General features: G+C 48.5%; 1 protein-coding gene across 4 annotated transcripts in view; it reads left to right on the top strand.

Annotated features, from left to right (window-relative positions):
- The first annotated feature begins 289 nt into the window (after window positions 1-289).
- GRIK2 (glutamate ionotropic receptor kainate type subunit 2) overlaps window positions 290-12,377 on the top strand; it is a 455,416-nt gene continuing 443,328 nt past the window's right edge. Inside the window, exons 1-2 of one of the 4 annotated variants that reach the window (XM_079971609.1) lie at window positions 290-517; window positions 7,059-7,605. In XM_079971609.1, the coding sequence (XP_079827735.1) occupies window positions 7,491-7,605 (115 nt within the window). In that variant the 5' untranslated portion in view covers window positions 290-517; window positions 7,059-7,490. The remainder of the gene's footprint in view (window positions 518-7,058; window positions 7,606-12,377) is intronic. The other 3 variants (XM_079971606.1, XM_079971608.1, XM_079971607.1) reach the window with 3 other exon arrangements.

The following is a 12,377-nucleotide window of genomic DNA, read 5'->3' as shown; positions in this document are numbered from 1 at the left end:
CACAGCAGAATGCCGCCGGCCTGAACTGAAGCCCTGGGCTGCTCGAGGGCAAACCGGGGTCTCTAAAAGAGACCGGCGATCGACGGGTCGCTCTTATAAAGAAAGTGTATGGGATCCGGGGCCCTTGGGAGAGGCGGATCCGCTGCGGAGTGGGGTCTTGGTGGGAGCAGAGACAGCTTGGGCTGGCTTTAAAGCGGACTCCGTCCTTTTGCCCTTTGCTCTGCGGCCGGCTTCGCCTCCTGCCGGCTCCAGCCTTGGGCTTGGGGGTGCCCAGGAAGGCGGCGGGGAAAAGCGGCGCTGCGCCTTTAACGGGCTCTGCGCGGAGCTCCCGGCAGGAGGCGTGTCTCTCGCTCTAGCTCGCTCGCTCGCTCGCCCGCCTGCCTCGGCTCGGCTGCCTCGGCTGCGGCTCTCCAGTGAGCTCGCCGCGCCGCCTCGGCTCCTCAGCCCCAGAGCCCCGTCCAAAGCCAGCTCCGCTGACTTTTCTCCTCCCTGGCCGCCCTGGGCAGCAGCGGACAAGGTAAGGAGATCTCCCCGATCTGCCCTGGGACGCCAAAACATCCATCTCCCGCTTTGTGTGTGGAGCTAGATCTCTGGGCTTAGAGATACTTCACAGACGAATTATTTCATTTTATTGAGGATTGGGACGCGAGGCGTCACAAAAAGAGCGAAGGGGAAGCAGCAGCACCTCGAAGCGATCGGGATGGATGGGTAGATGGATGGGAGGGAGCGGGCGGGCGGGCACTTCTGGGCGCTGCCCGGATCTCTCTCCCCAGCACAGCGAGGCAGGCGGGCGAGAAGATAGACGGGGCGAGCAGAAACTCCGACGGAAGGAGCATCTGTCTTCCTTTCGAGCCACTTCTTTCATCCCGGTGTTTATCTCATTCATCTCTTAAGGCAGTTGGGTCTCCCCCTCTCTCAATGCCAGGCTAAGAGCTCACTTACTTTGCAGCAAGTTCAACGGGAATCAGTAGGGCTCCCAATGAAACGTGGCTAGGAGGACGGAGATGCAACTTTGCCTGCTTGCCTATCCATCGCCTCCACTCGCGCTTTGGCAAGGGGGTCGCACACTTCTCCCCACCCCCCACCCCGCACTCAAAACTGGTCTTTCGCAACAGCCTGTGGTACCGCGGGAAGCTTCCCGCTGTCTTTTCCTAAGCGGAGAGACTCTCCCTTCGTCCAGAGCTTCAGAGGGGAGTCTCCGAGGTTTTCAAAAACGGAGCTTGAGGCGGTGCGATTCTGCTTCTGCTTCTGCTTCTTTTCCGTGCCCACCCTGATCCGAAAGCTTTTCTTCTCCATAGCAACGACGTGTGTCTGTTTATAATACATCAAATCGCCCAGTTGGAAAGGGGTGGGGGGAAGGAAGAGAGATATACATACACAGAGAGAGACTTGTCATTTAACCAGGGAGCTTAGGGTGCCATCCGCAGCCCATGGGTACTGTGAATGGCACAGCTCCCATTTGCCTAGCCCTGGGGAATGCCTCGGAGTTGTACCCTTTGGTCGTGGAGTCCACAGAGCCATGCTAATTTCAAGGGGGCTTTCTTAAGTCGGTGGGTTGCAGTTTTTTGGGTGTCAAAGAAAAAGAGATGCCGGTTCTTTTGCCACCCCCGATTCGCAAGTCGATTAAGCCCAAGGGCTTGAAACCGATTCCCAGTCCGAGCTAGCACCCAGAAGCTACGTTGAAGAACTTGAGTGGAAACCAATGGGGACTCGGTTGGCTTCAGTCCAGGCACTTCGCCTTGTCTAGGCTGTATATGTGTCAACCGGCCCCCAGCTGGCTGAGAGCCAGGCATTCATGTTTAATTGATTTGTAGATCGGGGTTTTAGACTGCCAGGACAACAGTCCTATTCCCCAGCTTCCTCCTGATGATCTAAGAACGAACCGGGACAAGCAAAACCGGCTTCCTTAGTGCAAACTCTCCTTAAAGGCCAAATTGCCCCTTCCTCGAGTGAATCGCCCTTAGTCAGAAACGTGCCTTTATGTAATTAGTAATAGTTGTAAAATGTAATAGGAAAAAAAATAGAGGGAGGCAAAGAATGAAGGATGAAGGAAAGCCTTTTAAATTCCTTTAAACTTTGTGAAGTGAAAGCCTAGTTGGGGTGGGTGGGGAAAAGACAGCAGGAGGAGGTGGCGGAGGTGGAGGAGTGATATATGGACCAAATCATAAATGTTTGCAATCGCTGGTTGAAAATATGCTCAGATGTGCACCGCTGTGAAGTCCAAAAAGTGCCTGAACAAGTAAATCTATCATATCCTCGGCTCCTTAATTAGGATGCACGTCTCTTCGGCAGCTAAAAAATTAATTACCACCTTAAAATCCCATTAATCATCGGCGCAGCAGAAACAGGACTGTGAATCTGGGCTCCGCTAATAACCGGCAACCGGGGAACCTCTTGCTTTAGTGGCTGCTGGTGGGAGTGAAGGAGTGGGCCGGGATGTGTTTTCTGAACTGATAACATCAACATTCATTTGAGTGCTTTGGCAAAGGGCGCGCGGGGAGGTGGGGGCAGAGGGAGGCCCAGCTTAGCCTACTATGAGCTTAGCTCAGCAAAGCTGCAAGAGATGTCTGCGCGCGCACACACACACACACGGAATGCTGGTCAGGTGTTGCAAAAACCCCACCCAGGCCTTTCTTCAGAACAGCAGGATAAGAAATCTGATGGGATCTGGCAGAACTAAAAGGCCTGTTTGTTGGAGTAGGGCTGCTTGTGGGGAATAGAAGTTCAAGAGTCAACATTTGTCAAAGGCCCTGTCTAAATTCACTGAGAGCTTTCAAACAGTGAGGGGGAAATTGAATTTTCCAAGGCCCTTCTACCAATCCCTAGAACCAGATGGTAGACGAAATCACCTTGACCTGCAGCTAGGAAGCCTCTCCGCACCCCCCCCGCCAAGCTTTCAAATCTCCTTCCAGTATAAAGAGTATTTTTAAAGAAACCTCATGTGGGGGAAGCAGATTAGTGAATGTACAATTAATGCCAATGAAACTCTTAGCTTATTCAGGAATACTGCATCAGAAGAATTGCTTTATTATCCAGGGCATGTGTTTTTAGATTGGATTCATATTATTCACCATCCAGCTTTCCGTGCTTGATATATGTATTTTCATTTCCACTTCACCTGCGCTGTGACCTTGGATAGCGAAAAGATGTTCCTGCTAGACAACGTATGGCGAAGAGGTAGAGTAAATCAAGATGCACAACAGGAAATTGAGTATTTAAAGCTCCCCCTCCCCAGCAACTCTCTGGTGGTGAAGGGCGGGGTCGCAGTTAAATAGGTTCCAGGGAACCACTGTCAGAAAAGAGACATATTAACAGGCCAAGTCATAATCAGCTTCCTCGGCAAAATGCCATAAAATCAAAGCTCTTAAACCTTGGGACTATGTTGAGGAAAATGCCAAGGGGGAAACTGTGGGTACTTCTGGTGTGTGTGTGTTTAATTAATAATGCACAGTGTTGTTATTAATTTTATATATCTATATATATAGTTGGTAAATAAAGACTGAAATGCCAGCTGCAACCTTACTTAGCAAAGGGCAATGGAGATGGTAATTTCCAAAGCCGAAATTAATTATATATTTCAGAAAAGGCCTGACTCCTCAGGGAGCAATTCGAAACCATTACAATCAACCAGCCATTAGCCATTCACATTAATGGGAGGTGGTTTTCTGCCCTAAATGTGGCCAGTCGATTTTTCTGTACTTTCTAAACAGTTGGTGGACCAAAGACATGCATTGTGGTATAACTGTGCATTGAAGAACAGAGATCGGGAGGGCTGGCGGGTTTGGTTTTTTTTATAGCACACTGAAAGGAAGTGAGTTTTCATAAAATATAGGTAAGACAATCAAAACAGTCGAGGATAATCAAGGCAGAGACTGCATTGAATTATTTGAACTATGCAGTCAGATTGCAGGTTTAAAATATTTTGCTTGTCTCTTTGTTTTGAAGCCTTGGGAGGGGGGATAATTTCCTGTCCAAATGGACAGGAAAATGCATACACGCTGCTATACATAGATATAAGCGCCTCGTTGCCAAATCCATTAAAGTAGTGTGTGGTGCTGTCCGTGGTGCTGAAAAGGAGAGGGACCGTTTCCTCTACTAAATTTCTTCAGTACAAGTTCGGTAGCTGTCCGTGGTGGTGGTGATACCTTTCTGCTTCACAAGCATCAGACAAGGGTTGGAGGCGAAGGCGAACGTTGCAAGATTTCAAAAAAATTGCAATATCTTATTTCGATGTTTCTCTGGTTGGATGACAATGCGGCAAACCTCCTAAAATGCAGGTGACTGGGAGGAAGAGGTGGGGAAGGAAACAAAATGAACAAAACCTTCCGCTTGAACAAGAGATTCCCTCTCAAGTCTAGTATTAGCTGATATGTAAGCCAAAGGTTACAGTGGAAATGGTAAACGCTTTAAAAATAAAATAAAAGAGCAGCTTTAAATCCTGAACTTGTATAGTTTTCAGTGATCCAATGTCTTCATGTCTAGAGACACCTGATAGGCTTTATATCAGTTCCTTAAAGTATGAAAACACTTCTTAATACTCTCAGAAACTGGGTTGCACACTCTCTTATTCAGTTGATCTTGCTCCAAGTAAAGCAAATGAGCAGCAAATCCAGGAAACAGGCTATCTCAGAGGCACGTTTGCCGGCGAGATATTCCAACTGCACACTGAAGGAGTCGCTAGATATCCTTGTTTTCAGCATTAGGTACTTCTTCCTCCCTGCAAGTGCTCCAGTATAGTCAGATCGTTTGATTGAATTGCCTGCTAGACTGCAGAAGTAGCCATTCATGATACTTGTTTTTGACACAGGAGTTAGATTTCCATCTTAAAAAAAAACAAACCCAAAAAACCCAGCGAGGTTTAGTTATCCCTTAGTAGCAGGTAGGTTTCAGTCGGCACTTTGAAGTAAATATGTGCAGAGGAATGTCAGTGCCTGTAACAATAGAAAGTTACTCGGATTTGCTATCCATCCTATAGCACGAGCTTCTGACAGTCACAGGTCCAAATTAAAATAGATGCATTAAGGCTGCAATTCTATTCAGACTTCTCTGGGAGTAAGTCCCAGTAGACCAGTGAGTAGGATCGGAAGTAAGTAAGTCTATTTCTTGATACAGTTGGAACTAGAGAACTTGGTCCTAGATCCAATTGCATAAATAGTCAGTTTTCCCCCAGGTATAGGTGTATGCTTCACTTAAATAAGATCTCGGCAGTCTTGATTGATAGAATCTCTCTTTTAGACATTCTACTGCATTAAAGTGGGCTAGCCTCCAAACAGAAGATTAATCTCCATTCATTTTCGTATGGCGATAATAGGCATGATCTCCCCCACCCTGTCTCATGTAGTTAGTAGTCTGATTCATGGAAGACTTTCCATTAGGGGTATATAAAATGCTGGCTTCTCCTCTACCAATGTGTTTTAATGACTCCTCAAAGGTTCAAATCCCCCACTTTTAAACTTTTTTTTTAACCTCCCTCCTTGTGTAGAAAATAAGGGAGGGGGGAATCTGCCACCATTGACACTAGTGAATAAATATTTTAATGGGTGGTGGTGGTAGTAGTGGGTAGTTAAAGCAAAGTGATTGAAACGATAGCTACTTAAGAAGGCAAATATCTTCTGCTCCAGCGAAGGCTACAAACTGCACACCAGTTACACTGGCACAAGCCCAGTCCTTATATATCAGTGGTACTACTCGGGAGTAAATAGTTTGGGAACTGGGAAACACAAAGCTTTCATTTCAACAGACTGTATATTCCAGTTGTGTTGTAGGTACTGTCCCCCCCAAAGGGGAGGCATTTAAAAACTGAGAGCCTTCGCAATGCTATTAGCCAGATATTTTTAAAAATGAGGGACATCTCGAAAAAATAATCTATATCTCATCCACTCATTATTATTTCTGGGTGCACTGTGTAGGTCCTTCAGCGGAGTATAAATTTTTAATCCTAACAATACCTGTCCAAACCTAGATGTTTAGTGAGTCAGTGATAAAGTTACTATTGAAGGAAATGAGCATTTGATGGGCATAAACAGTAGAAAGTGAATGAGAATGTCCGGACATATGGAAAGAAGAAAAACCTGTTTGTGGATATGTTTTGAAACAATAATAACGTCATCGCTCCCACCCCCAGCTCTTAAACGAAGTGCTGTCTCCCCAGCCAGCCATTCAAAAATTAATACTGATAGTATCTGTCTCTCTCACCCAAAGGCTGCAATTCTAACTCCACTTACCTGGGAGTAAGCCCTAATGAAATCAGTGGGGATTACTTCTGAGTAGCCATGGTTAGGATTGCAGCATGCAATTTGGTTGTATTGAAACAGGTCCGCAGCCAATTCAAGACTTTGCCCTTAGTCCCCCTGTAGTTCTGTTGGGACTGTGCTGACGGACCGTTGTCCAGACTGGGGGCTTGGGCTCAGAGGAGCCAGCATTGTGAACACCTGGAGATGAACCAAGCACCAACCCAACCACATTCTTTTTGGGTTTAACTAGGGCTACGAGCCTGGTGCGTGTCAATCTCCTTCCATGGGCGTTCTGCCCAATAACTCCCGGGGCTTCAGATCGGACACCCAGACGGAGTCGCAGACCTCCTTATGCTCCTTTCCAATAAGCTGGAGCTTATTGGAAGAGAACCATCAGAATGTTAGGCACGTCATGCAGCCAAGCTGGAATAATAATAATAATAATAATAATAATAATAATAATAATAATAATTTCCAAGAGGCGATGGGATCGGTTGCATAAGAGGCCCGGGGAAGGCTTGTGTGGCTGGCAGCCTTAAGGCAAGACGAGCTCTCTCGCTTTCTCGCACTTCATCTTGGCTGCGCGTCAGAAGCCGTGCAGCAGTGCAGCAGAAGGGGAGCCCAACGGCCAGGCGAGTGCCCGCCTCTCGCTCGGCAGCGGTTTCGCAAGCTCGGGTTGCCGATTGATATCTCTCTCTCTCTCTCTCTCTCTCTCTCTCTCTCTCTCTCTCTCTCTCTCTCTCTCTCTCCCTCCCTCCCTCCCTCCCCCACCCGCTCCTCGTCTTTCTCTCTCCCCCCCCCCATCTCTTCTCGCCTGCCTCCTAGGTTCGCCCGACTGGCCACGGCGCCTGCCTATGCCTGCCCGTGTGTGCGCGCTCGGGTGCGCGTGTGTGCGTGTGTGTGTTTGGATTTCTCGAGGATCCTCTCCCCGCCCCGCGCTCAGCCCGACGACCATGGATGTCCCACCATTCCTTGCAGTTGAAGGTTGCTCCTTGGCGCAGTGAATGAAGATCATGCAGGGATTGCTAATGGCTTTGGGAAGCGGAGAGCCTCTCCCCTCGGTGTGACCATGCCGTGATCGCGTCTCCGGGCCAAACACTTCCGCGGCTCCGCAAGCTCGTGGAAACCGACCGCAGCGGCGGGGCTGGTGGCGGCTGCTGGTGGCGGCGGCGGCGCTGCTGGGGGGGGACAAAGAGCGGACGCTTGAAGCGAAGGGGGCCAAGAGGAAAAGCGGCGCGTGTGTGCGTAGGAAACACCATGAAGATTATTTCCCCGATTCTAACTCATCCAGTCTTCAGAGGCACCATTCGGCTCCTGCTTTGCTTACTGTGGATTGGATATTCCCAAGGAACCACGCATGTGTTGAGATTCGGTAAGGCGGCTTTCCCTCCCTCCCCCCACCCCCCGTAACGTTTGCTGGCATCTCTATGTTTCCCGAGGATTTTGCCAAGGAAGGAGGGGGCAGGTTGGAAGGAGCGGGGAAACGCGGGTGGGTGGGTGATGGAGCTACTTCCGGGCTAACACGAGTATGTTTTTGTCTCCTCCCGATTGTATTAAGGCGCCAACTCCAGCCTTCGCCTTCTTTTCCCAGCGGCTGCAAAGCAGAGCGCGGTCGCCCCGGTCTCGATAATCCTAGGGAACTGACTAGCGCCCGCCCCAACCAAGGCGGGTCTGGGCTGGTCGTAAACCCAGCTTGCTTTGTTGCTGCCTCTTTTGGAGTTGCCACAGTGCGGGTGCGAAGCCTCTGGGTCTGGAGGGCCGTTGCTGTGTTCATAGTTGGCAGTTGCCACAAATGCCACCCCCATCCTCACCCCGGCAGTCTCTGCCCACAGAGATGTCAAATGCCAGGGCAATGTTGCTGACCACAGCCCTGGAAGGAAGGTCTCTCAGGCGCTGTGTCTCCTTTAACGTTTGTTTACTAGCAGTTAAGGGGCCTTTGAATTAGGAGGGATCAAGCCGTTTGATAACGGAGGAAATTAGGAAACTGCTTTTCAGGTTCTAGCCCCCACCCCTGACCCCCTCAAATGATCAGCGAACTGGGAGCTGGTAACGATTTCTTCGTTGATTCAGATAGTGCGATCCACGCACCACACAAGCCAAATGTCCTGCTTTTAAAGAAGCGTGACTGATGCCTACAGGTGCCATCCACATCCCATCCAAGTCAATGGAGTAACTTCCGCTGAGAATGATCTTCGAGCACACCCGTTTACTCGCGAGTAGGTGGCAGCAAGGCGGGTTGTGGATCACGGGGTGAAGTTTCTTGCCCTCAACACGCCACTCTTGTTCCATGGGGGTTGGTAGTTTTCCGAGTGAGTGATTGATGGATCATGGCCAAAGAAACGCTCGAAGTTTCAGGAGCGTGCCGGAGATTCAGATGCCACCACTGAATCTTAGACTTGCTCCCCGACAGTTCTTCTTTATAAGCTGTCCTTTAACCATCTTTGTGGACCCCAAAAATGTGGACTGTGAGGGTAGAGGAGAAAGGTGTCCACCAGCCACGCTGCAAGGTCAGGGTTTTGTTGTGAATCTCGCAGAGCAACGTTGTCCGAGGAAAGTTATTCCAAAGTTAGGCGAGAATTAAAGCAGACAAAGAGCAGGAAGCAGCGAACCTTGCAGGTGTTTACGACCCAGTCCTAGAGAGTGTGTAATCCCACTGAAGCCAATGTTGAACTGAACAGTTCTGGATTTCATGCCGTAGCGTTTGACCAAAGTACTAGTGAGATGGATGAGGCTTGGGGCAGGGGAGGGTGGCGAGAGCGCGGGGAGTTGCTGTCCCAAGCGAGAGGCGTCCTTAATTTCCCATAGAAGCAATCCTTCTCGCCAACCATCATTAAGCATTTCCACTCCGGTGGAGTCCCTAGGGACTCTTTGGTTTCGCTTGTTTAAAACCGGAGGAAATAAATCTGGGTGTCGTAAGAGAGGTCGGTCCTGATTCCAAAAGCAGCGGGTTGGTATTGATCAGCTGTGCTGGATTCTGAGTTGCCCCCCCCCCCGTGATTCTTAAAGCACGTTGCTCTTAGCAACCATCTTCAGGAATGCCTGGATTCCTTTGAATAAAGCTCAAGATGGTCGGGGGGGGGGGGGCTGAACTTCAGGGAAGTCTGACCTGTAGCTCTTTGTAGCTCTGTTGTTTGTGACAGGAGGCACGAGTCCCTGGTTATGACCGAACAGTGGAATCCGCTGGGCTGTGAGAGTCAAGGCGCTGTTCCTCACGCCTTTCCCAAAAGATGCTCTCTGAGTGAATGGAAGGTGCCTTGCCCGGGAATCCCCCCCCCCCGTGCTAGTTTGTTCCAATGAAACATTGACTTAGAAGAATGTTGTTGATCGATCAGACAGTAGAGGTGACGCCCCCTCTTTCTAAAGGCACACGTAGACTCTGGGCACCTATCAATCCCTCTAGAGTTTAGACGGCAAGGAATATACTACAGTACTTCCACAGTAACGGCCCAATTGTGCACTGACATACTTGGATTAGAACCATGTAATCCCACTTAGTCAAATGTGTGTGTGTGTCTGAAATCAGTTTAAATCCCATTGCTTCATTTTAACAGGATTGTGGAACAGGTTGGTACTCTCTCTTTCCCAAACTATTTTCTGCTTCCTCCAAAAAATAATCTGCTAGTGCTGAAGACCGCTTGTAGGTTTAGAATCGCAGTTTATCGCTCGTCCCGTCCTCCGTCCCCCCCGCCAGCTAAGCAGTTACATTTTATTGGAGGGAGGGAACAAAGGTTGCGAGGTGCGAGGCCTTTGATTGCCAGCTGTGCCCATCGCCTAATGTTGCCGGGAAATGCCTGATGGCTTTTATCGAGGCATTCCAGTGTGTGTTGGGGGTGGTATGCGTGTAGAGGCATAACTCGGAGAGATGATGGAAAACAGAAATAATTAGGGGTTAGCTGAGCGACAAGGAGCTGGATTCTGAGATCCTCAACCGCTGTTGTACCGGCTCCCGCTTTCTATCTCCTCTCTGGAACCAGAAGGGAATCAAGAACCAGCAAAAAACCCCGCACCCTCTTCACCTCTTGCTACTTGATTGGCATTTCCCGCGGGGTATCCGTCCCTTTCCGTGTTGCCTCTTTTACGCGCGAAAGTTTAGGTGGATCACAATCTGTGAGAAGCTGTTGCTACCTGGTAATTAACGCTCCATCAGAGGCGTTCAACCAGTTCGGGCCCAGCAAGGCCAAGCGATATAATGGAGGAGCTTGCCTGGGTCGCTGATTCCGTTTGCTGGAGCTCATTATGATGGCACAACAAGCAAACGGCCAAGTTTGTGGCGGGCGGCCTCTGTATTATATAGCGACACGCAGGCAAGTTTATTACTTTACAGTCTGCCCGAAGGGAGAGAGACCTTAAAAAAGGGCTTCAATGGAGATTCCTGGGCTTTTGTGTTCTGGACTTTGCACAGTGAGAGGAGAGGCCGATAAGAGGGTCATTGCAGGAGCCTTGCTGCAGATTTCGGTGAAAATCTCGCATTGACGCTCCCTGTGTTAAACAAATAAGGTGGAAATCGGAAGCATAGATTTTTATTTTTATTGCGTCGGATGCAGAAATGTTCTGTTGGGACATAGCTGTGGGGGCCTGCGTACCTGTATCTCAAAGGACTTTCACTGATTTTATGAATCTAAGCTTTTGGAAGGTCTTTTCCTTCCACAATGTGCTAAGGAATACATTTACTTAACATTGATCTGTCCAATAATTACTCATCACAGATGGACGCTTAGTGAGGAGCTCCACTGCCTTCAACACACTAGGATATCGTTTCAGTACCACGGTCAGTTCCCGGAGTTTCTGATCGTCCTGGTCTGTGCTCTCTTTTGAGCACCTCGCTATGGAAAAGTTGTTTTGTTCATCCAGCTTCTTGTTATGTGGATTTGCAGTTCTACAAACTGTATATCTTAATGAATTCTATATTCTTGAGTCTTTGGGCCATACTAGTTTAACTTCTGGAAGAAATTTCCTTTTGAAATCAGTGGGACGCCAATCCTAAACATATATTTACTTTCTTCCAGGTAACTAGTGTGTACGTTCTGCCTGCTGGTTTGATTAGAAGGATCCAATGGGCTCCTTGCTTCGCTCAGGTCCCCAAATCAAATGAGCATCACAGGGTGCAAGCAAGACTTGCACTTCCATCTTAAAAGCATATCTTAAAACTTGAGCTGCCTCTTGATTAGTGACAACATAATTCATCATGTACATTTTATTCCATTGGAAAAATGTTTAAATTTGCCTGCATTCACATATGAGTAAAGCAATAGCTCTGAGGAATATAGGAAACTGTGGTTTTTTTTGCTTTTGGAAGATGTATCAGTGTTGCTGTAGCCACCATCTTGGAACAGGCATACTCTCTTTAGTGTGTGTGAGAAGAGTGAATGATCCTTTTAAGATTGTGCTTTCCACCTACAGCTTCATAGATCTATCTATCTATTAAAAAAAAATCTCTCTCCTGTTCCTCCTGATTAATAGGATGAAATATTTTTAGTTTATGAAAAACTTTTTAAACAATTAATTTAATGAATTAATTGATTAAACATTGCCCTAAAGGAAAAGGTAAAGGGACCTCTGACAGTTAGGTCCAGTCACGAACGACTCTGGGGTTGCGGCGCTCATCTCGCTTTACTGGCCAAGGCAGCTGGCGTACAGCTTCCGGGTCATGTAGCCAGCATGACTCAGCCGCTTCTGGTGAACCAGAGCAGTACATGAAAATGCTGTTTGCTTTCCTGTCGGAGCGGTACCTATTTATCTACTTGCACTTTGATGTGCTTTTGAACTGCTAGGTTGGCAGGAGCAGGAACCAAGTAACAGGAACTCATCCCATCACGGGGATTCGAACCGCTGACCTTCTGATCGGCAAGACCTAGGTTCTGTGGTTTAGGCCACAGCATTGCCCTACTTAACAGTAAATCTCATTGTTCCCACTGGTAAGAGTGATTAGAACAGTAACTTCAGTAATCAGTCTGCTGCAGGGGTTTGCCATACTTTGGGGCCTGTGCACACATTGGCAAACTGGGGAAACTATCACAGGCACCACAGGCCCTCTGCAATGAGGTATGCACCACAACGTATTTGATTGGCTACTGGAGCATGCTTGTTTCAAGCTTAATTGAAGCAGGGGCAGGGGCAGGGGCAGGGCATCCTGTGGGCACCAGG

This window comes from Podarcis cretensis, assembly GCF_951804945.1.
Source record: "Podarcis cretensis genome assembly, chromosome: 3".
Taxonomy (NCBI): Eukaryota; Metazoa; Chordata; class Lepidosauria; order Squamata; family Lacertidae; genus Podarcis; species Podarcis cretensis.
Note: the sequence above shows the minus strand (reverse complement) of the source record. Positions and strands in the feature narration are given on the sequence as shown.